The sequence below is a fragment of the Nicotiana sylvestris genome, chromosome 1 (genome assembly GCF_000393655.2).
Source record: "Nicotiana sylvestris chromosome 1, ASM39365v2, whole genome shotgun sequence".
NCBI classification, from domain to species: domain Eukaryota; kingdom Viridiplantae; phylum Streptophyta; class Magnoliopsida; order Solanales; family Solanaceae; genus Nicotiana; species Nicotiana sylvestris.
Window position 1 is genome coordinate 132738245 of NC_091057.1, and position 23238 is coordinate 132761482.

Consider the following 23238-nt stretch of genomic DNA (forward strand, 5'->3'; position numbering starts at 1 on the left):
GATTTTAAGTTCAATATTATTGAATTTAGAAATCTGAATATACTTGTTTGTTGTTGTTGTTGTTGAATCTGAAAATAGGTTTGTTTGTTGCTAAAAATATTGTTCAATCAAAATTTTAGTTGTTCTTTGTTGTTCAATTTGTGTTCATGTGATTTGTTGTTGAAATGTTGAAGAAATCATGTTCATGTGATTTGTTGTTTGAAAATTGTTAGAAATTGGTCATATTGACTATATTTTGGTTAAGTTTGATTAATTGATTTCTTATAGCTGATGGGGTAATTTGGTAAATCGCAGTACATTTGGGGGTAAAATAGTAATTGCAATAAGGTCGGAGGGGTAGTTTAGGAATTGTACATTTTGTAATTTTTTATGTGAAGCATGGGGGACAAAATGAAATGGGGTGGGTTGTGATATTGTTATTTAATATAAAGGGGGGACAGAACAGAATACAGATAGAGAGGAAAAAATCTGACAGAAAGAGAATAAGAGAGAGAAAAAAAGGGCTGAACATTTAAGAGAGAGAAAATTCCGAAAAAATATTTAAACTTTCAAATAAAAAAAAAACTAAAAAATATTCTGCTTTCTTTCATTGTTTGAAATTAACATTAATTGTTGTTGTGTCATAAAAGCTTGAAGTTTTTGTTTTGGGATTAATACTCCACCGGTTTGCAAACTCTGTTCCTGGGTTGTTACTGTTGCTGGATTGTTGCTGCTGTGCTGTATTGTTATTACTGCTGCTGATTCTCATCTTCATTTTCTTTTGCTTCCAATATCAGGTACACAACTGACACGCTGGTTATTGTAATCCGAAATATGAAGCATGAATACGAAAAAATGAAGAGTTGAAATTCTGAATTATATTCAATTATATTCTGAATTTCGTTTGTATGTATAAATTATTTAGCTTGCAAAAAATCAGAATCATGTATATATTTAATACATATAGTGGAACATGCGACGATAGCTTAACTAATGAACTATCTACATCTATTGCCTAAAAATAAATAAATGGTGTAGTAATTCCGTCGAGTCAAAAATCAAACGAATAGGCCATCTAGTAGGAAGTTGGTAGAAATATTGTTTAGTTAAATAATATTGGTTAATTTCAGCATGTAAATGGTCTAGGATTAAAATTAGAATTGCTATGTTTTTTTTTTAATTTGACAAACTGAGAACATGCCTAGTATAATGTAACTAGGTAATAACATGTAAATAAATTAAGATATTTCTCCTTTATTTTGTAGAGACAAATTTCAATAAAAATGTAGGCATTTTAGGACTGTCCTTTTAAAAATAAAATGAGATGAGCCTCGCCCAATAAAATGCACTAATTGCGGGCCCCTCAATAAATGTTTAATTGAGTATGTAGAATTCGGGATGGACTGTTTAGTGAATTCCACAGTCTTACCCATAAATAATAATACGCTAATCGCTTTAGGCACGATTTTAATAATAATACATTCTTAAACACGGGTGCGCATTTATGCGACCCAAATCCAAATCCAAAAACATTGAATAAAAATACGTTCCGGGTCGCGGGTGCATTTTATGTGACGCAATCCAAAGACATGTTTTTAAAAAATGTTCACATTCTTGTAAAAATAATTAAAAAATAATAAAAGCGGTAAAAAGATAAAATTTGCACATAAGTTCATATTTTGTATAAAATCAGATAATCAAGCCGAATATAATAGTTGAGCGACCGTGCTAGAACCACGGAATTCGGGTCGCATAAATGCGCACCCGTGTTTAAGAATGTATTATTATTAAATCGTGCCTAAAGCGATTAGCGTATTATTATTTATGGGTAAGACTGTGGAATTCACTAAACAGTCCATCCCGAATTCTAAATACTCAATTAAATATTTATTGAGGGCCCCGCAATTAGTGCATTTTATTGGGCGAGGCTCATCTCATTTTATTTTTAAAAGGACAGTCCTAAAATGCCTACATTTTTTATTGAAATTTGTCTCTACAAAATAAAGGAGAAATATCTTAATTTATTTACATGTTATTACCTAGTTACATTATACTAGGCATGTTCTCAGTTTGTCAAATTAAAAAAAACATAGCAATTCTAATTTTAATCCTAGACCATTTACATGCTGAAATTAACCAATATTATTTAACTAAACAATATTTCTACCAACTTCCTACTAGATGGCCTATTCGTTTGATTTTTGACTCGACGGAATTACTACACCATTTATTTATTTTTAGGCAATAGATGTAGATAGTTCATTTGTTAAGCTATCGTCGCATGTTGCACTATATGTATTAAATATCTACATGATTCTGATTTTTTGCAAGCTAAATAATTTATACATACAAATGAAATTCAGAATATAATTGAATATAATTCAGAATTTCAACTCTTCATTTTTTCGTATTCATGCTTCATATTTCGGATTACAATAACCAGCGTGTCAGTTTGTACGTGACATTGGAAGCAAGAGAAAATGAAGATGAGAATCAGCAGTAGTAATAACAATACAACACAGCAACAACAATCCAGCAACAGTAACAACCCAGGAACAGAGTTTGCAAACCGGTGGAGTATTAATCCCAAAACAAAAACTTCAAGCTTTTATGACACAACAACAATTAATGTTAATTTCAAACAATGAAAGAAAGCAGAATATTTTTTAGTTTTTTTTATTTGAAAGTTTAAATATTTTTTCGGAATTTTCTCTCTCTTAAATGTTCAGCCCTTTTTTCTCTCTCTTATTCTCTTTCTGTCAGATTTTTTCCTCTCTATCTGTATTCTGTTCTGTCACCCCTTTATATTAAATAACTATATCACAACCAACCCCATTTCATTTTGTCCCCCATGCTTCACATAAAAAATTACAAAATGTACAATTCCTAAACTACCCCTCCGACCTTATTGCAATTACTATTTTACCCCCCAAATGTACTGCGATTTACCAAATTACCCCATCAGCTATAACAAATCAATTAATCAAACTTAACCAAAATATAGTCAATATGACCAATTTCTAACAATGTTCAAACAACAAATCACATGAACATGATTTCTTCAACATTTCAACAACAAATCACATGAACACAAATTGAACAACAAAGAACAACTAAAATTTTGATTGAACAATATTTTTAGCAACAAACAAACCTATTTTCAGATTCAACAACAACAACAACAAACAAGTATATTTAGATTTCTAAATTCAATCATATTGAACTTAAAATTAACTCTAACAACATTACAACCAACAATTCCTATATTAAACTTAAACAAGATTATGAGACAAATTCAAGAAATAATCATAAATGATAAACAAGAAATCAAACTATACAAATTTCGGATTCAAGATCAACCAAACAAAGTATGAACATGAATGAAAATATTCAATAACAATAACAAACAAACTTTATTCAAACTTCGAATTAAACTTAAACAAAAACAAATAAACATATTCAAATCACCAATCTTCAAATAATCAACTAATCTTTCTTAAATTAAATCCAACAAAACTTATAACAAAGATACATGATCCAAAAATTAAAAACCAAAACATAACTTCGCATTAAATTACTAAATTAAAAACGAACTTCAAACAAGATGAACACGAACTAAATCTATATTAGCAACAAACAATGGATTTAAACGATTTAAACTAACACCTTTCTATATTAAAACTAAATCCTCTTAAAATTAATAAAACAAACTGAAAAATAATTAAATTGAATCTTCAACTTAAATCTAACAACAATATAATTAAACTAACAATTTTATCTAAAAATAAATAAGCAAACTTACACTAATTCCAAATCTGAAAATATCAAACAAATTACGGACAAAAATAAACTTGGAACAACTAACCATAAATGACCAACGACGAACTCGAACGAATTTTAAACGAATCCAAACGAAACTTTGACAGAACTTCGCCGGACTTTAACCGGACTACTTTTGTTTTCCTTCGTGTGTGTGTGTAGTTGTGGAAGTTGCTATGGTGAGCAGCAGCAACACTTGGACGTGAAGAACGCAGCGGGCAGCAGTGATTTGGAAGCTGGAAGAAGCTGCCATGGCAGCAACGACAACGAAGAAGAAGCAGTGGGCAGCAGTCCGCATCGACGGGAAGAAGACGCAGCGAGCAGCAGCGACGGGAAGAAGAAGAAGAAGAAGAAGAAGAAGCCACGGGCAGCAGCAACAGGCAGCAGAAAATGCAGCAGCAACTGCATGAGCAGCAGCATCAGCGGCTGGACGCGAACGACGCAACAGCTGCGACGATGGTCGTTTGGATGCGACGACGACGAAGAAAGGCAGCTTGCTTGGCGTTTTGTTTGGAGAAGATGTTGTTCATTGGAGCTGCTGGTTTTGTCGATGTCGGGCAGCCATGGTTGAGCTTTGAGGGGGAAGCCATGGATGACCTTGGAGAAAAATGGAGAAGAAGAAGATAGGGATGGGGGTGGCAGATAGCTTAGTCTTTTAGGGTTTTTCTTTGTTTTTTTTTTTGTTTTTGTTTTGTTTTGTTTTTATAAAAAATGAAAGACAAAGGGGGTTTGGGTCTTTTGGGTTATGGACTGGGTCGACCCAGTTCGAAATGGACTGGGTCGTTTGGGAAGATTGAGTATTTGTTGGGCTTGTAGCTTGAATTTGAAGAAGAGGCCCAATTCCGACTTTCTTTATTTTTTGCTCTCTTTTCTTCTTTTATTTTTTTAAAACTAAATTATAAAAATACTTAAACTATTATTAAGAACTAAATTAAGTTATAAAAGCACAAATTAACTCCCAATAACAATTAACGCACAATTAAGTAATAATTAAGCATAAAATTGTATATTCGGACATTAAATGCTAAAAATGCAAATGATGCCTATTTTTGTAATTTTTATTTTTTTGTAAAACAAACTTAATTACTAACAATTGTAGAATTAAATCCTACATGCAAAATGCGACATATTTTTTTATTTTTATTAATTTAACAAATAAACATGCACAGACAAACATACAAATAATTACACAAAAATACCACAAAATATCACAAAAATTGCACACCAAGAAAAATTATTTTATTTTTGAATTTTTTGGGAGTAATTCTCATATAGGGCAAAAATCACGTGCTTACAGCTGCCCCTCTTTGGTTTTGCTGCCTTCGCGTGGTGCACTTAGCGGATATTGTAGGATTGACCTCTTTTTCTCCGTAATTGATCCCAAAAGTACTCCATAGACTTCTTTTATTGTATATAGCCTGTAAAGCATGAAAAGCACTAATCAGAGCATTTTGTCATCACTTTTTATCATAAAAACTATACAAGAAGGTGGTTCTTTAGGGCCTAATTATAGTCTAATTCACCTATTATCAACACCCTACACTTAAATCTTTGCTCGTCCTCGAGCAAGTTGCACCACACTTCTAGGCCTAATCGTTCGATGCATTACCCAGTTTATGTCACACCCGCCATTATGAAAGAACAACCTAAGCAGTGCAACAACCACACCTCAGATGAAGACTCTAATGCCATGCCACACTCGTGCTTACTCTAGTTACTCTAAACAGAGGTGAAAACTTGCTTTTTCTTCCTGAGCCACATGCCCTCACATCACATTTCTGAGAGAAGTTCCACACACATAAAATCAAGCAACAAGGAACTATAGATAGAACGAATCCACTCACTCTCAGCAAAGAACATTCACATGCCACACAGATACACCATAAGCTTGCCCTTAGTGTAATACTCTACTAATCAAGTTGTTCAGTCCAAGATCAAGAGGTCTTTATTTGGTTATAATGTAGGCTAAGGGACGGGTATGATATATTTGGATATAGTGATTAACCTCCCTAAGCACTTTTAATACAATCGTTCCCTTTATTCCAATTTCCATGTTCAACCCAATCATTCTTCCACACTTGTTTCATAGGCTACCCCCACTTTTCTTTAGGTACAACTGGCCTCTTTTTTTTTAACAACCATTGCACCATTCAAGTATTTTCCTGATTTTCCTTTTCCCACTCCATTACTACCCCACACTTTGACTTTTATATGCTCTTTAACGATTCAAGTGCTTCTAGGAGGTACAGGTTCAAACAGTCAAACTATTCAAACATAGGGATATAGGTTATTGTAAGGTTATCAAAGAACGGGCTTCAGTCTCGAAGGGGTTAACTATGGAAATATGTACGGGTGAATTCATAATTATACAGGCTACACAAGGAACTGGCTCAATCATCTCTAAGACCAAACAACTTCTATTTCGCTTTGCAAACACACAGGGCAAGTTCTAGGTATCGCATGCAAGCACAGAATACAAGTATTATCTCACACACACTTGGCATGTGACTCATTCCGAATTAGTTTGTCAACATACTCACGTGAGCGTTCAAGAAAGACAAGGTGTGCAGAATTAAGCATAAAATTACGAGTCTACAAACGAGCCTAGACGTCGCACCCTCAAGTTCGTTTTAGTTATTTGCAGGTGTGTACATTACGAGTTGCATTCTTGCCTTCACCCATCTTGGTCCAATAGAGTCCTAAGGGTCCTAAAAATATTAAAGAAAAATCTACCTAACCCGGTTCAAGAAAAGCCCTTGGAAAAGAACCGTGGTCAAAAGAAAAACCAAAGAGGAATTACTACACTACCTAAAAAGAAAAATAAAATAAAAAAATCTAAATGGACTACTTCCCTCAAGAGTACTGTCCAAGTGGTCCATCCTCAGGAAAAGTCTCCTACATTTATTTATTTTACAACCAATGTATATATACACTAACAATACACCACTAAAGCAAGTCTCCCACCCCACATAAAAAGAATATGGCATGTCCCCATTTCATAACACAAATAAAGTGCAGAAGAGTAAGAAGACTTCCCTGAGCATCACTCGGAGTCGGAGACGGTGGTAGGATCCACATGACAAGCCCTCCCCAAAGCACGGAACCAAGATATCATCCGGCTCTCAGACCTAGCCTGCCGCTGAGAAACTAATTTAAACTACTCATTACACTCAGTTATGGAAAATAAAGAGAAAATAATAGAGAAGCTTACCTTGAGGATGAATGGAAGGGATAAGTTGTGGAGAGAGAGAGATAGAGAAGAAAGGAGGGGCAACAATGGGGGTTTAAGGGATAGGAGATGGTGTGAAAGAGAGAAGAGAAGAGAGAAGGGGATGGGGGTTGCCGGTGGTTTGAAGAAAAGAAGGGTTTGGGGGAATAGTGGGGGGGTTAGGTTTATTAAAAGGGGGGAAAAAGGAAAAAAAAATTCTGCAACTTACCTGGCCCGCGTGGTCTGCCGCGGTTACGCTGGGACCGCGGTATACCTCTTTCAGAGGGGGTATTTGACTGCGGTCCTACCGCGGTTACGCTGGGTCCGCGGTAGACTTCTTTCAGAGGAGGTCCTTGACCGCGGTCCGACCGCGGTTACGCTGGGACCGCAATCTGGGCGTGTTCCTTCTACTTTTTTTTTCATGAAGTTATGCATCACACTTACAACACATTCGTGGGTTGCCTCCCACGCAGCGCCTAATTTAACGTCGCGGCACGACTCAGATGAGCCCATTTAAGGCTCGCTCGACCTCTGTGGTTCAGTCAGGTGTAGCTCAGACACTTCCTTTGGTTCGCTCATGCCCACATATAGTTTCAATCTCTGGCCATTGACTCTAAATGTACGAGAGTCTTTCTCTGTGGCGATCTTGACAGCACCTGAAGGGAAAACTTCGACCACTCTAAATGATCCAGACCATCGTGACATGAGTTTACCCGGAAATAGTCTTAATCGTAAGTTATAAAGCAACACCATATCTACAGGATTGAAATTTCGCTCCACAATGTTCTTGTCGTGCAACCTCTTCATTCTTTCCTTGTACAACTTTGTGCTCTCAAAAGAAAGATGTCTGAACTCGTCGAGCTCATGCAATTCTGTGATTCTCGTTGTGCCCGCAGCCTCGATGTCTAGATTCAGCTATTTCAGTGCCCACCACGCTCTATGTTCAAGTTCCACTGGCAAATGGCAGGCCTTCCCGAACACCAACTTATATGGTGACATACAAATCGGTGTTTTAAAAGCAGTTCTATAGGCCCAGAGTGCATCATCTAACTTTTTCGCCCAATCAGTTCTTATGGCGTTCACAGTCTTGGTTGGCACGCTCTTTATCTCTCTGTTAGACACTTCAACCTGCCCACTAGTTTGCGGGTGATAAGGGGTAGCAACCTTGTGGCGTACATCATACTTTGCAAGTAACTTCTCGAAATCTCTATTACAGAAGTGAGTGCCTCTGTCACTGATAATCGCTCTTGGTATCCCAAATCTGGTGAATATGTTCTTCTTCAAAAACCCCACCACCACTCTTGCATAATTAGTGGGCAACGCTGCAGCTTCTACCCATTTGGACACGTAATCCACAGCAACAAGTATGTACTTATTGCCATAAGAGCTGACGAAGGGACCCATGAAGTCAATCCCCCAGACATCAAACACTTCCACCTCTTGAATTGGGTTCATGGGCATCTCATGGCGACGGAAAATGTTCCCGATCTGCTGACATTCATTGCAGGCCTTCACCCATTGGTGCGCATCTTTAAACACTGTTGTCCAAAAGAATCCAGCCTCAAGCACTTTCGCAGCTGTCCTAACCCCTCTAAAATGTCCTCCATAAGCCAATGCGTGACAAGCCTGCAAAACAGAAGATTGTTCTATCTCGGGGACACACCTCCGGATCATATTGTCAACACAAATTCTAAACAGGTAAGTCTCATCCCAATAATACATGCGGCAGCCACGATAAAACTTTTTCTTTTGTACAGATGAAAGGTCATAGAGAACTATACCGCAGGCCAGGTAATTTGCAAAGTCTGCATACCATGGTGCTTCTTCAAGATTAGTAGCGAATAGCTGCTCGTCTGGAAAGGTTTCCAGAATATCTTCAACCTCAACTGCATTTTTAGCTCTCTCAAGTCGTGATAGATGATCAACGACTTGGTTCTCTGTGCCCTTACGGTCACAAATTTCAAGGTCGAATTCTTGCAGCAGCAACACCCAACGAATCAGGCGCGGCTTAGACTCCTTCTTCTCAATCAAGTACTTGAAAACTACATGATCAGTGTATACAATTACCTTAGAACCAATCAGATATGATCTGAACTTGTCGAAAGCAAACACCCCAGCCAACATCTCCTTCTCAGTCACAATATAGTTTAGCTGGGCTCTACTCAGTGTTCTACTAGCATAGTAGATTGGATGCATCAGCTTGTCCTTCCGCTGTCCCAGCACTGCCCCCATTGCATAGTCACTGGCATCACACATGAGTTCGAATGGTTGCTCCCAGTTGGGGGCAACAATGATAGGTGATGCGACCAGTCTCTTTTTCAGTTCCTCAAATGCTACCCTGCAATCATCAGAAAACAAGAAAGGGTGATCTTTTTCTAACAACTTACAGAGCGGGTTGGTAATTTTTGAGAAGTCTTTTATGAATCTCCGGTAGAAACCGGCATGCCCAAGGAAGCTTCTGATTGCTTTGACTGAAGTTGGAGGAGGTAGCTTTGCTATTACATCCACTTTAGCACGATCCACCTCAATTCCTTTGCTTGACACCCGGTGCCCCAAGACTATGCCTTTTTGTACCATGAATTGACACTTCTCTCAGTTTAGAACCAAGTTAGTCTCGATACACCGTTTCAGCACACGCGTTAGATTTATCAGGCACTCATCAAATGAATTCCCCACCACTGAGAAGTCATCCATGAACACCTCCATTATGTCCTCTACCATGTTAGTGAATATGGCCATCATGCACCGTTGGAATGTGGCGGGTGCGTTGCATAGGCCAAAGGGCATCCTCCGAAAGGCATAAATGCCATAAGGGCAAGTGAAAGAGGTCTTCTCTCTGTCCTCCAGTGCAATGGATATCTGGTTGTATCCTGAGTACCCGTCCAGAAAACAGAAGTGTGACCTCCCTGCCAGTCTGTCTAATATCTGATCAATGAAAGGAAGTGGAAAGTGGTCTTTTTGGGTGGCTAAATTTAGCTTTCTATAATCCATGCAAATTCTCCAGCCCGTGACTGTTCTTGTAGAGATCAATTCATTGTTATCATTCTTAACTACCGTCATGCCACCCTTTTTAGGTACACATTGAACTGGGCTAGCCCAGTTGCTGTCAGAGATTGGGTAGATAATTCTCGCGTCTAACCACTTTATTACTTCCTTCTTCACCACTTCCTTCATGTTAGGGTTCAGCCTTATTTGGTGTTCCTTGGAAGGTTTGTGTCCCTCTTCCAGTAGAATTTTGTGCATACAATAGGCGGGGCTGATCCCCTTATGTCTGTCATGGTCCACCCAATGGCAGTCTTGCACTCCTTAAGTACCTGCAAGAGTTGTTGCGCTTGCACATCTAACAAATTAAATGAGATAATAACAGGTAATGTGGAGTTAGGTCCAAGGAATTCATACCTGAGATGGTTGGGCAATGGCTTTAACTCCAGCTTTGGTGGTTCTTCGATAGATAGCTTGGCTGGAGGTGTCTCTCGATTTTCCAAGTGCAAGGGCTCAAATTCTAGAGTTCTATTCCAGAACCCTCTACCCTCTAATGCCAACACCCATTCCGCCAGTTCCTCTCCATTCACCTCATCCAAATTCATTAAATATGCAGCAAGGGGGTCCTCAATGGTTAGCACCTCTTCATCAGTCTCTACGATTACATCCACGGCATAAATAAGAGAACAATTGGCGAATTCACTTGGTCGCCTCATAGATTTCTGCATATTGAATGTTATCTCCTCATCGCTCAATCTCATCTTGAGCTCCCTGGTTTCACAATCAATGAGAGCTCTCCATGTGGCCAAGAATGGTCTTCCCAAAATTATGGCAATCTCTTCATCCACTCTGCAGTCTAAGATCACAAAATCTGCAGGGGACACAAATTTCCCTACCTAAATTAGCACATCATCCAGTATACCAGAGGGTCGTTTCACTGTCCTGTCAGCCAGCTGCAACAACATAGAGGTGGGTCTAGCTCTTCGAATGCCCAACCTCTTGTAAATCGCCAGGGGCATAAGATTGATGTTGGCCCCTAGATAACACAGTGCTTTAGCAAAAGCAAAATTACCAATAGTGCATGGAATTATAAAGCTCCCTAGCTCAGACAGCTTTTCTGCAATTGGTCTAGTCACCACTGCACTACATGTCTGAGTAAGAGTAACTGTGGCCAAGTCTTGGAAATCAAACTTTCGGGACATCAAGTCCTTCATCATTTTTTCATACCCAGGCATCTCCTTCAAAGCTTCAATCAATGGTATGTTTACCTGGATTTGTTTCAGCATTTCGAAGAACTTCTTGTATTGTTCCTCCTTTTGGTACTTAGTCAGCCTCTGAGGGAAAGGTGCATGAGGTCTCTTCTTTCCAATCAACTGGGATTGATCCTTATCAGCTGCTACATCAACTACTGGTTCTTGGACTGTCTCAGCTTCTTTCTCGGTCACATTCTGAATGATGTTCTCTTCCTGGGAAGGCTGGACTGGCACCTATATCAGTTTTGTTGACTCATCCAGCTCAATGGGCACTGGTATAAGTGTCTCAGCTTGTCTAGTTTCTCGAGCCCTCTCTTGCTCTACATCCAGATCTCTGCCATTACGTAGACTTACCGCCATCAGCTGCTTTGGGCTTTAATCTTTTGAATTTATCTGGGTGTCTGCAGGTAGTGTCCCATGAGGACGATTGTTCAGAGACATAGAAATTTGGCCCACCCGCACTTCAATATTCTTGATTGCTGCATCATGTGCATCCACTCTCTCATTAATCTTTGCATTAGGCCCAATAACATGCTGCATTATTGCCTCAAGTCTAGCAAACCCATCTTCCTGCCTTCCACCATACTGCTGCTGAGGAGGGTGATACCCATGCTGCTGATTCTGATTATTATATCCTTGTGGCCTTGGGTAAGGTGCCATATTGTTAGGGGGTCTCATACCTCCCATGTTTCCATTGTTGAACTGTGGATGGACTGGCTTGTATTGCTGATTTTGTTGGCCCCAATTCTGACCACCCTGTCTCTGGCCTCCATAATTAGACACATAATTCATGTCTTCAGGGTAGAGGTGATGATCATGTTCTGCATTCCATTGGTTACCGATTGACTGACTAATGTAAGATGCACACAATCCCTCATTGGTAGTATCTACGATGTGTACCTACTGCTTCTGCCCTGACTCTTCCACCTTTTTGGTGAGTATACTCATCTGTGTTAATAAGGTGGCCATATTTTCAGCCATAGAGTTGGATGGATCTAAGGGCACTGAGTGAACCACTGGAGTGATAGGTGCATTCCTGGTTGTCCATCCCGAATTTTGTGCCATCTTGTCAAGCAGACTCTGGCCTTCTCTCCATGTTTTGCTCAAAAATGCTCCACCAGCTGAATCATCAACAATGTTCTTCACGCTATCTGACAATCCCATATAAAACCACTGCCCCAACATCAGATCTAGAATACCATGGTGCGGGCATATAACCAGCATCCCTTTAAAGCGCTCCCATGTTTCATGCAGTGTCTCCATTGGTCTCTGTTTAAAACTCAAAATTTCATCAATTTGTTGAGCAGTCTTATTGGGTGGGTGGAACTTGTTATGGAATTGCCTGACTAACTCATCCCAAGTTGTTATAGAATTTATGGGAAGTGAGTTTAGCCAAGTCTGGGCAGCTCCTGTCACTGAGAATGGAAACAATAACAGCTTGATTGCTTCAGGAGTTACGTTGGGCTGCCTTTGGGTTTTGCAGATAGAGAGGAAGTTCTTCAAGTGCTATTGAGGATCTTCGACTTGCGACCCCGAAAATAGTCCCTTGTTCTGCAACAAGTGCAGCATGTTATTCGTAATTTGGAATGACTTAGCCTGTATTTGCGGAACTACAATGGCTGTGGACAGATTTTCAGCTGTGGGTTGTGCCCAGTCATAGAGAGCAGCCTCTGGCACTATTGGTACCACTGAGTTTTCCTCGTGATCCCCCATGACTGTTTCAAATTGTGCAGTTGTTGGTTGTTGTTTGTTTTTCCGATTAGCCCGATTCAAGGCCTTGAAAACTTTCTCGGGATCTAATAATGCTTCAAATACTTCACCAGATCTTGATGAGTTTCTAGGCATGCACCTGTGCAACCAAGTCAACAAACGTTAAAATTTCAATGTAAAAATTGGGTATAGAGAAAAAATGACTACAATAAGAATTTTTGTACTTCTTTCAATTGTAATTGATAATACTGTTAATTCCCCGGCAACGGCGCCAAAATTTGATCACGCCCAACTATGCCTTATAAAATGACAATGCGGACGTTGCAAATATAACCTGAGTATTTATGCCCAGAGTCGAATCCACAGAGAATTAACCTATCAATTACTTTCGTTGGACTTACTAAATTATTTAGAATCAACTTCCTCAAACGTTGTGAATAACAGTTGATGGTATATTTAATAACTAAAATTGAAAGTCCATAAGCAGTTGTAAACTAAATATGCTTAAGTTGTGAACAATAATAAGAAGGTTCTAAGGTAGTGATTTTCCCTATTGATGGAATCCCTTCTGTTTATGTTTCATATAGATTTACTAACATATCTCTATCAAGCATGAACACTCTTTTTACCGTGAATCTCTCCCGAGTAATCACGATAATTTACTAGACACACTCTCCCGAGATACGCTAGCTGGCTTTGTTTATTACAGTTCACTTTAGATTGCACCCAAGACTTTGTTATCCCTAATCCCACCTTTAAACCCGCTGTTATAAATCCCTCTTATACTTTGGGAGTGGTATTGTTCAACAATCACCTAAATATGCACTCTCCCCGAGTTATGCACACTAATTAGGCACAGCTAATTGAGGATCCTGTTAATTAACTACAACAAACACGTAGTTGAACAAATAGAGATTAAACTGGCAAACTATATTAACATAATCAAGAAGTTCATCCTTCAATAGGTTCCATCAAAACCCTAGACAAAGGATTTAGCTACTCATGACAATGGGTAAATAAACTATGAAAATATTCATGATCAAAATTGCCAGAAAAATAAAAAGAAGAAGAAAATATGATGTTTTGGGTGATCTCTCACACTTGTTTTTCTTGCCAAAGTACTCTAAAAACATTCCATGCCTCCCTTGGACGAGTTCTATTGTTTAATATAGGGTTTTGGGCTAAAAATCTCGTGTTTTGCACTTCAGTCCCTCAATTTTCCGCTTCCTATCGCGGTCCTACCGCGGTTATGCTAGGACCGCGGCCAACTAGCCTCTCAGAATCCGCAACAGCCTTCTGCTGGGGTCCGACCGTGGTTACGCCGGAACCGCGACAGTCCATCTCCAGTTCTGGTTTTGCTGCCTTCGCGTGGTGCACTTAGCGGATATTGTAGGATTGGCCTCTTTTTCTCCGTAATTGATCCCAAAAGTACTCCATAGACTTATTTTATTGTATATAGCATGCAAAGCATGAAAAACACTAATCAGAGCATTTTGTCATCACTTTTTATCATAAAAACTATACAAGAAGGTGGTTCTTTAGGGCTTAATTATAGTCCAATTCACCTATTATCATCTCTCTCTATCTCTCAATCCCAAATTTCAATAATGTAAAGCAAAGGAAAAGAGAGCAGCAATTCCACCATTGACAGCCATTAAAAAGCTTTGAAGCTTTGAATTCGAATTTGGGTTTTTAAAAATCATTATTTATTTGGATTGGGTGTTGTTGCAAATAATTGAGAATATGGTTTGGAGTTTATATCTCAATTTTGAGAGGTTTTGGTGAAGATTAGACTTGGTTTTGGCTGAATTTCAGATTGAAACTCGAAGAAGAAGAAGAAGAAGAAGAAGAAGAAGAAGAAGAAGAAGAAGAAGAAGAAGAAGAAGAAGAAGAAGAAGAAGAAGAAAAGAAGAAGACATGACATATATTATACTGCAGAAATTGTAGTAAAATTATAGAAAAGTTATATTCTGTTGTTTATATATTTTTTTATTTTTTTATTTAACTATTGTATAAAAGTTGAACAACATTATATAAAAATTATATTTAAGTTGTATGATATTGTAGTTGTATATAACTGAGTAGAAATAATGTATGAAATTGTAGATAAGTTGTATAATATATAATTAGTTGTATGAAATTTATTTTTACTATGTATAAATTAGATACAAAATATCCAAAAGACATATTGTATAAAATTTGTATTTAAGTTGTATGTTATTGTAGTTGTATTTAACTAGGTAGAAATAATATGTGAAAGTTGTAGATAAATTATAAAATATATAATTAGTTGTATGAAATTTATTTTTACTATATATAAATTAGATACAAAATATACAAAAGGTATATTGTATAAAATTTGTTTAAAAATTGTATTTAAGTGGTATTATATTGTAGTTGTATATAACTGTGAGGTGAGAGAGGCTTTGGCAAATGTGTCTTCGTCGTATGTTATCAGGAATGAACAATAATATCACTAGTTCCTATAGAGTTGGCAAACATTAAAATTTCAGCTTTAGGGATTCCTGCGATTTTCTCATGCCTTTGAACACAACAGGTGAACCAGTTGCCCATACCCACAAAATTTTAATCAAAATGTAGATAAAATTGGCTCTTTGTCCTCCACAAATTTTTAATCAAAATGTAGACAAAATTGACTGGTTTCTGGGAGGATGAAAAGTCAGTAGAATGAGTGAATGTGAGATGGATTTGTTTGGAATGAGTGAAGAATTTGGAAGTGAAGGAAATTTAGAAGAGAAGTAAGAGAGAGGTGACGAGAGCTAAGGCTGTAGGTATGAGAACGAAGAAGGGTTGTAGTGAGTTTAATAGTCTGTTTGGCCAAGCTGGAGAAATCAGCTTATTTTGAGAAGTGTTTTTAAAAAAAGTACTTTTGGAGAGAAGCAGTTTGTGTTTGGCTAAGCAGTCTGAAAAGCACTTTTGAGAAATAATTTGTGTTTGGCCAAGCTTTTTAGAAAATGCTTTTAAGTGCCAAATTACGAATAAGGACATGAATAAATTTACTTAATAATTAATATTATAAGTAAATAAATAATCTCAAATTTTTGTTATTACATGCAATAATTAAAAATAAAATTATTTTATTTAAGTAAAATATGAAAATAAAATTTAAAAGTACTTAATTCTTTTAATATAAGTTAAATATATTAAAATTCCTTCAACAAATATAAAAACATTCACCCCTGAAGTCACTATATATTAGAAAGTTTTCCTAAAAATAAGAAGAAATATTTATAAATTAATATCCTAAGTATTAGGTTTAAAGGTTATTTTGGTATATATTATATTTTGTTAAGGGTATTTTAGGTAAGAAGAAAAGCCAAAACTTCTTCTACTTCTACTTTTGGAAAGAAGCTACTTTTTTCTGCTTCTATAAAACTGCTTCTACTTCTTCCCAAAAACACTTTTTTTTCCCAAATAAGCTTGGTCAACCGCCTCAAGTTAAAAAAAAAGTACTTTTGGCCTCTGGAGTAGCTTGGCCAAACAGGCTATAAGTCGCGACGGGGTGTGACAATTTTGAGCATTATCAACAATGGAGTACTAGCCATTCAACCTGCTGCCTGCTTCTTTAACGGTGAGTGCACATTCCGAGATATATTGCAGGATGTAGGTGGAAGCATTAATGTTGGAGTTAAGGTACAAGCATTTGTCGATACAGTACAACACCTAAGATGAAGGAGTATTTATTTGCGCTGACAAGTAGCAATATTATTAACTAGAAATGAGGTATAAATTCCTCATTACATTCTTTGTCCGTCTAATACCCAAATGGACCTTCGAATGTTTTTTGGAAAAATGAATAATAAAACGCATTAGACAAAAGAAATTAAAAATTGAGAAACAAATCCAGAAGTACTGTTCAATTTTTGAACAAATTAAGGGTGTAACTAAATCCCTTAATTGAATGCACTAATAATGGAATGGGAGCCTTTTAAGGTGAAATGTATATATTTTGTAAACAAAACTTGTGTAAGTAGGATAATTTACTAAACATAACATTTAGGGTAATAAAATTTCCAACAGTGTATAGAAATAAAAAAAATCCCATGCTTAATTATGTTCCCTCGATTCTTCATTTCTTCTCTTGTTAATTTATATCAGGTTCTGGCGTTTGGTTTTTTGAAAATGAGGTTTTGCAAACGTGTCTATTCTTTTCACTAGGTGATTTCAACCAAATGTCATGAGAAAAAAATTAATTTTTAATTTCAGTTTTGCAAAAATTGAATGTTTTTTCGTTATACTCTTAGACAAGTTTTTGAACCAAACGCCAAAACAGGTATTAGAGAATTTAACAAAAAGTAGAGAAAGAACTCTAGAGCTTCTTGTCGGCGCTTCTGACGTAAAAAATGCACTTAATAGACACATGAATCTTAATTATTTAGATCTCAGATATTAAGTGTGTTTTATTTTAAAGTCCGAATCTTAATCATCAAGTATTTTTTTACTTCACAATCATTTAATGAGTATGAATAAGTTTGTATGATTAAGATTTATAACAAGGCTTAATTTCATTAAGATGTTATCATCAACATTCATTACTAACTGCCGACATCGCCAACCATTCTCAATTACCATCACCACCACCACTATCCTCAACCATAGCTGTCACCCTACCATCACTCCGCCACTATGGCTGTCCAACGGGATGGGACGAGACAAAATTAACGGGACGAGATGATATTTAGTCGGGACGGGACAAAACGAGCCGAAACGGTAGGCCCATCCCGTCCCGCTAACAAATGGGATGGGACGGAACGAGACAGAACAGGTTCGCGGGCCTTAAGTGTCGTTTCAAAAAAATATATATTTAAGCATTAAGTTTGGCAACGTCTAGTTTTTTGACAATGACTAAGTTTTTAAAGTTTGCAATGGCTAGTTTTTTGACTTATTTAATAAACTTAAATGTTAAAACGGAAATTAGAAAACTAATTAAAGAATTATAAAATATTAAAACAAAAGATTTGTAATGAAATATTCTAGTAATTATAATAGAGTTATAATTTATTTAATATAATTTCAAACTATTAAGTAACTAAGACAATTCATAAAAAAATTCAACGCTTAGAGCCTTTTATTTTATTAATAGAACTTTCAAATCTCACATACAAATATAATTCTTTTGAAGAGCACCTAATCTATGTAGCCACCTTCTAGGAAGGGTTCTGTTTGAACTAGGCCTCTTAGTAGCCAATTACAAATTATCATACTAATATTTGTAAGCTCCTATATAGCTTCTTTGTAACTTATCAATAATATCTCTCGGACATTGTTCTGGAATTGGCAATGTTGATTGATGTTCCATGAGTTCCATGCCGTCATTGCTCCTCGTGCTAAGTATCTCATTGTATTCTTCTTCTTCCCTAGTGGTTAATTTTTCAAAATCAATATTTCTTCTTTCTGAATTAATCCAATCTCTGAATAATATAAAAATCTCTAGGCTGTCCTCCGCTAATGAATGTTTATGATCTCCAATTTGAAATCTTGTCGCGCTAAAAGCACTCTCCGATGCTACTAATGGTGCTTGAATAGCCAAGATATCTCGGGCCATTATTGAAAGTGTTGGGAAAGCCTTGCCACGCTCCCTCCACCATGCCAAAAGTTGTTCGTTGCCTTCTTCGTCTTTAATACTTTCCAATCCTAGATTAAGATAAGAATCAAGTTCATCATCAATAGAGGAATCAAAACCTGTTATATCATCCATATCTTCCTATAGAACTTCTGCTCTAAACTTAGAAGTAGACGGAGTAGTTTCACCACATGTTGTTTCATAGATTTATATTTATCAAACATTGATCTAGCATAAGAATATATGTTAGTTTGGCAATATTCGAAGGATGATTGTTCATTTTCTTGAATTGCTAAATTCTCATAAATTTTACGAATAAGTCCCTTTGCACCTCTTAGTTTTAAAGATGGGTTAAGTAGAGTAGAAATTAAATAAACTTGGGGAATAGGTAAAAAATACTTTTTAAATTTTGAAATCATTTCATTAATGGTCGGTGCATAAGTTGGATTTGTTTATACTTACCAAATACAACAGAAATTCCACAAATATACCATAATATTTGTGTAACAGTAGGATAATATTTACCAAAAAATTATTTTATGGCATAATAAATTTTTTCTAAAAATTTAGTAAGCTCTTTGATCTCATTCCAATCAGAATCAACAATTTGATCAGTGGGGATACCATTATGCATATTAAATACCTTTTGTATAGGCACCCGATAATCACAAGCAACTTTAAGCATTTCATAAATAGAATTTCACCTAGTACATACATCTTTTGGAACTTTTCTATATGGAAGGTTAGCACTAGCACATTTTTGAGCAAATTCATGGAGTCTACTTGCTTTATTAGCACGAAAAATATAGCCGCAAGTATGTTGTATTTTACTACAAGCATCAGAAAATAAATTAATACCAGCTTTTACAACCAAGTTAAAAATATGGCATGCACATCTAACATGAAAAATTGCTGGATTAATTGGACAAAGTCTAGTTTTTAAGCTAGTTGTTGCGGTTGTATTAGCAGAAACATTATCTAAGGTGATAGTTAAAACTTTATCAATGAGTCCATAAAAATCAACTATTTTTAGAACAGTAATTGCAATATATGCTCCAGTGTATTTTGAATCAATAAATTTATAACCAATAATACATTTTTGCATGTTCTAGTGATGATCTACCCAATGACATATAACAGTTAAATAATCACAACTATTAGGACTACGACCTATATCAGATGTGATAGACACTTTATAGTCTAAGTGAAAAAATACACAACAAATATATTGAAGATATTCGGTTTAAATTTAAAAATATCATTTTTGATCGTGGTCTTAGGAAAACTTTGAAAAGCGGGATTATAAGTTTCTTGTATATAATGCACAAAAGCGGGGTGAGAAGGAAAAGTAAAAGGTAAGATACAAACATCCACCATTTTTGCAAAGTTCTCACGATCTCTATCTCTGTTTTAAGGAGTAAAATAGTACCAGAAGCAGGGTCAAGCTGTTGTTCTAAAAAATTAGAACCCCCGCCAGATTCACTGGGTGTCACGACCCAAATCTACCATGTCATTATGGCGCCTAACGTGGAACTAGGCAAGCCAACTCTTTTACCAAAACAATCCGATAGGCCAAAATAAAGATTTCTTTAAGCTAGTAATTAACAAAACTTTATAATTTAAGTCTGAATAACCAAGTGCGGAAAGAAAAACCTGACATCGTGGTGTCACAAATCATGAGCTTCTACTAAAAATAGTCTGATAATGCTAAAACTAATACAGTATGGAAATCTACTATTAATATCTATAGGAAGATAGGAAGGAGAAGAGCGAGGCTGCGATCGCCATGCAACTACCTTACCAACTCCAAAATACCCGCGACGAATGAAAGATCAACGCTCGCTAGCACGTCCAGCAACCCCTGGATCTGCACACAAAGTGTAGGGAGTAATATGAGTACGCCAACTCAGTAAGTAATAAAGGTAAATAAAGGTTGAGCAGTAAGAAACACATAAAATCCACATCATGAAATCTTAGTAAGTACAACATGTGTTCAAATCAGTATATGAGTCAAATCATCTCGTTCAAAATCCAATTTCGGTAAAAATCATCTAAGGATATTTTTCAATAGTTTCAATAGAGGTTCAATGCAATTTAGAGTAGAAGTGGTGAAAGTCATAAATAGCTCCACGGGCAAACATGAATCATAAACCGCCCCTCGGGCATAACATCACTCAGAATCAGCCCCTAGGGCAAACCTCATAGACACTCGTATATATCCCCCCGGGCACAACATGAATGAAGAACAACCCCTCCAACAAAACATCATATCACTCACTCAGGGTACCCGTGCTCACTGGAGGTGTACAGACTCCGGAGGGACTCATACAACCCAAACGTTATAACAAGTCATCTCGTGGCATAATCAATCAGGCCCTCAACCTCACATAATCATGAATCAATAACAATATGATGCGGTGTGCAACCCAATTCCATAATATCCTTACTACACAGGTCATCGGCCTCACTCAGTCAGAAACCTCTCAAGCCACTCGGGCTATCAGTAAAACAGGGTGCTCAGCCAAAAATATCATTTTATGCATCAAAACGGAGTAATAAAAATTGAGTTATGAAATCAGTAAACATAGCATGACTGAGTATAGATTTTTAAATCAAAACAATGAGAGGATAATATTAAAGACCTCTAAGGTCCAAACAGCTTTGGCACAAGGCCCAAATTTGGCGTTCAGCCCAGTTTATAGTAGTTCTTTCTAAAACACATAAGTATCAAATAGTTTTCAGTTAAATACGCAACTTTATAGTTGCTACGGGACGGACCAAGTCACAATCCCAATGTTGCACGCCCACACGCTCGTCACCTAGCATGTGCGTCACCTCGCAATAGTAAAAGGATGTGAAATTCGGGGTTCATACCCTCAGAACAAGATTTATAATCATTACTTACTTCAAACGGTCAAATCCCTATTCCGCGATTGCCCTTGCCTCTGGAATAGGCCTCTAAATGTCCCGAATCTAACAAAAAGCAATGCAATGTTATCAATATAGGCCAAGGGATCAATTCTTTACGAAAAACTATCAATTTATACCAGAATCCCAAAATCCACCCAAACCCGGCCCTGAGCCCACATCTCGGAATCCGACAAAAATCACAAAACTAGAAACTCCTTTCACTCACGAGTCTATACATCCTAAATTTATCAAAATCTGACATCAAATGGTCCCTCAAATTCCCAAATCAAACTCTCCAATTTCAAGCCTTAATCCCCTCAATTTCATCCCTATTTCTACTAATTTCATGCTTAAACAACTGAAAATTACCATAATCACAAGTATTAAGCTCAAGTAACCTACCTCAATGAGTATCCCCTTGATTCCCTCTTCAAAGCCCTCCAAAAGCCTCAAAATCCGAATGAAAAATGGTGAAGAATGGCCAAAATTCGCGAAGGGTTCCTTATATATTTTCCGCCCAGGCATCTCGCACCTGCAGCCCTTTACCCGTATCCGCGGGACCGCTTCTGCGGTAAAAACAACCGCATCTGCGGTTTTCACTTAACCGCCCAAAATCGCTTCAGCGGTCCAATACCCGCTCTTGCAGTCTCGCAGGTGCGCACCTCCTTCTGCACTTGCGGTCTTGCCTCAGCTTCCCAAATCCCGCATCTACTGTCCCTCTCCGCATCTGCGGTCCCCACTCCGCAAGTGCAGTTATGACAGTTGAAGGAAATCTTTAGCATTTTTCCAAATTCTATCCTTGATCCGTCAACCACTAGAAATCAACCCGGGGCCCTCGGGATCTCTACCAAATATACCAACAAGTCATATATCAACATACGAACTTAGTGGAACCTTCGGAACACTCAAAACAACATCAAAACACCAAAGCACCCTCAGATTCAAGCCTAAGAATCCCAAAACTTCAAAATTCCGCAAATGATGTCAAAACCTACTAAATCACCTTCGGAATTCCATTCCGACCCTGATATCAAGATTTCCACTGCCGACCGAAAAATGCTAAATTGTCAATTTCGTCAATTCAAGCCTAATTCTATCACGGACCTTCAAATTACATTCTGAACACGCTCCTAAGTCTAAAATCACCTAACGGAGCTAACCGAACCATCAGAATTCACATTCGAGAATATTAACACATAAGTTAATATCCAGTTGACTTTTCCAACTTAAGCTTCTAAATAAGAGACTAAGTGTCTCATTCCACTCCAGAATCACTTCGGACCCGAACCAACTAACCCGATATGACACAATACAGCTGAACAACATATAAAGAAGCAGAAATTGGAGAAATGAGGCTATGATTCATGAAACGATTCGCCGGGTCGTTACATCCTTCCCCTATTAAACAACTATTCGTCCTCGAACGGGTCTAGAAATATACCTGAAGCCTCAAACAGGTGTGGATATCTGCTCTGCATCTCCCGTTTGGTTTCCCAAGTAGCCTCCTTCACGGGCCGACTTCTCCACTGCACTTTCACTGAAGCTATATCCTTTGATCTCAACTTTCGGACCTGCCGCTCCAAAATAGCCACTGGCTCCACATCATAAGTCAAATCACCATCTAACTGAACCGTGCTGAAATCCAAAATATGAGATGGATCACTGACATACTTCCGGAGCATAGAAACATGAAATACCGGATGCACCCCCGACAAGATAGGTGGCAAAGCAAGCTCATAAGCCACCTCCCCGATCCTCATAAGAACCTCAAAAGGCCAAATGAACTGTGGGCT

At 37.3% G+C, this 23238-nt stretch overlaps 1 protein-coding gene and 1 non-coding gene across 2 annotated transcripts; one reads left to right on the plus strand and one right to left on the minus strand.

Annotated features, from left to right (window-relative positions):
- Positions 1-10884: 10884 nt before the first annotated feature.
- On the minus strand, positions 10885-11601 carry LOC138874578 (uncharacterized). Its single transcript, XM_070153295.1, has 3 exons — positions 11596-11601; positions 11257-11475; positions 10885-11139 (listed from the first exon to the last, which is right to left on the minus strand). Exons 1-3 carry the CDS (start codon positions 11599-11601, stop codon positions 10885-10887), a joined length of 480 nt encoding a protein of 159 aa, XP_070009396.1.
- An 835-nt stretch (positions 11602-12436) lies between these two features.
- On the plus strand, positions 12437-12543 carry LOC138882082 (small nucleolar RNA R71). The gene has a single exon (XR_011403562.1). It is a non-coding gene; the product is annotated as a small nucleolar RNA R71 (small nucleolar RNA).
- Positions 12544-23238: the final 10695 nt, after the last annotated feature.

What these genes read in the sequence shown, in the direction of transcription:
- LOC138874578 (XM_070153295.1), bottom strand. An exon ending in AAATGCTGAAACAAATCCAG is followed by an intron (nt 11,140 to 11,256) that starts GTAAACATACCA and finishes ACTCTTACTCAG; the next exon opens with ACATGTAGTGCAGTGGTGAC.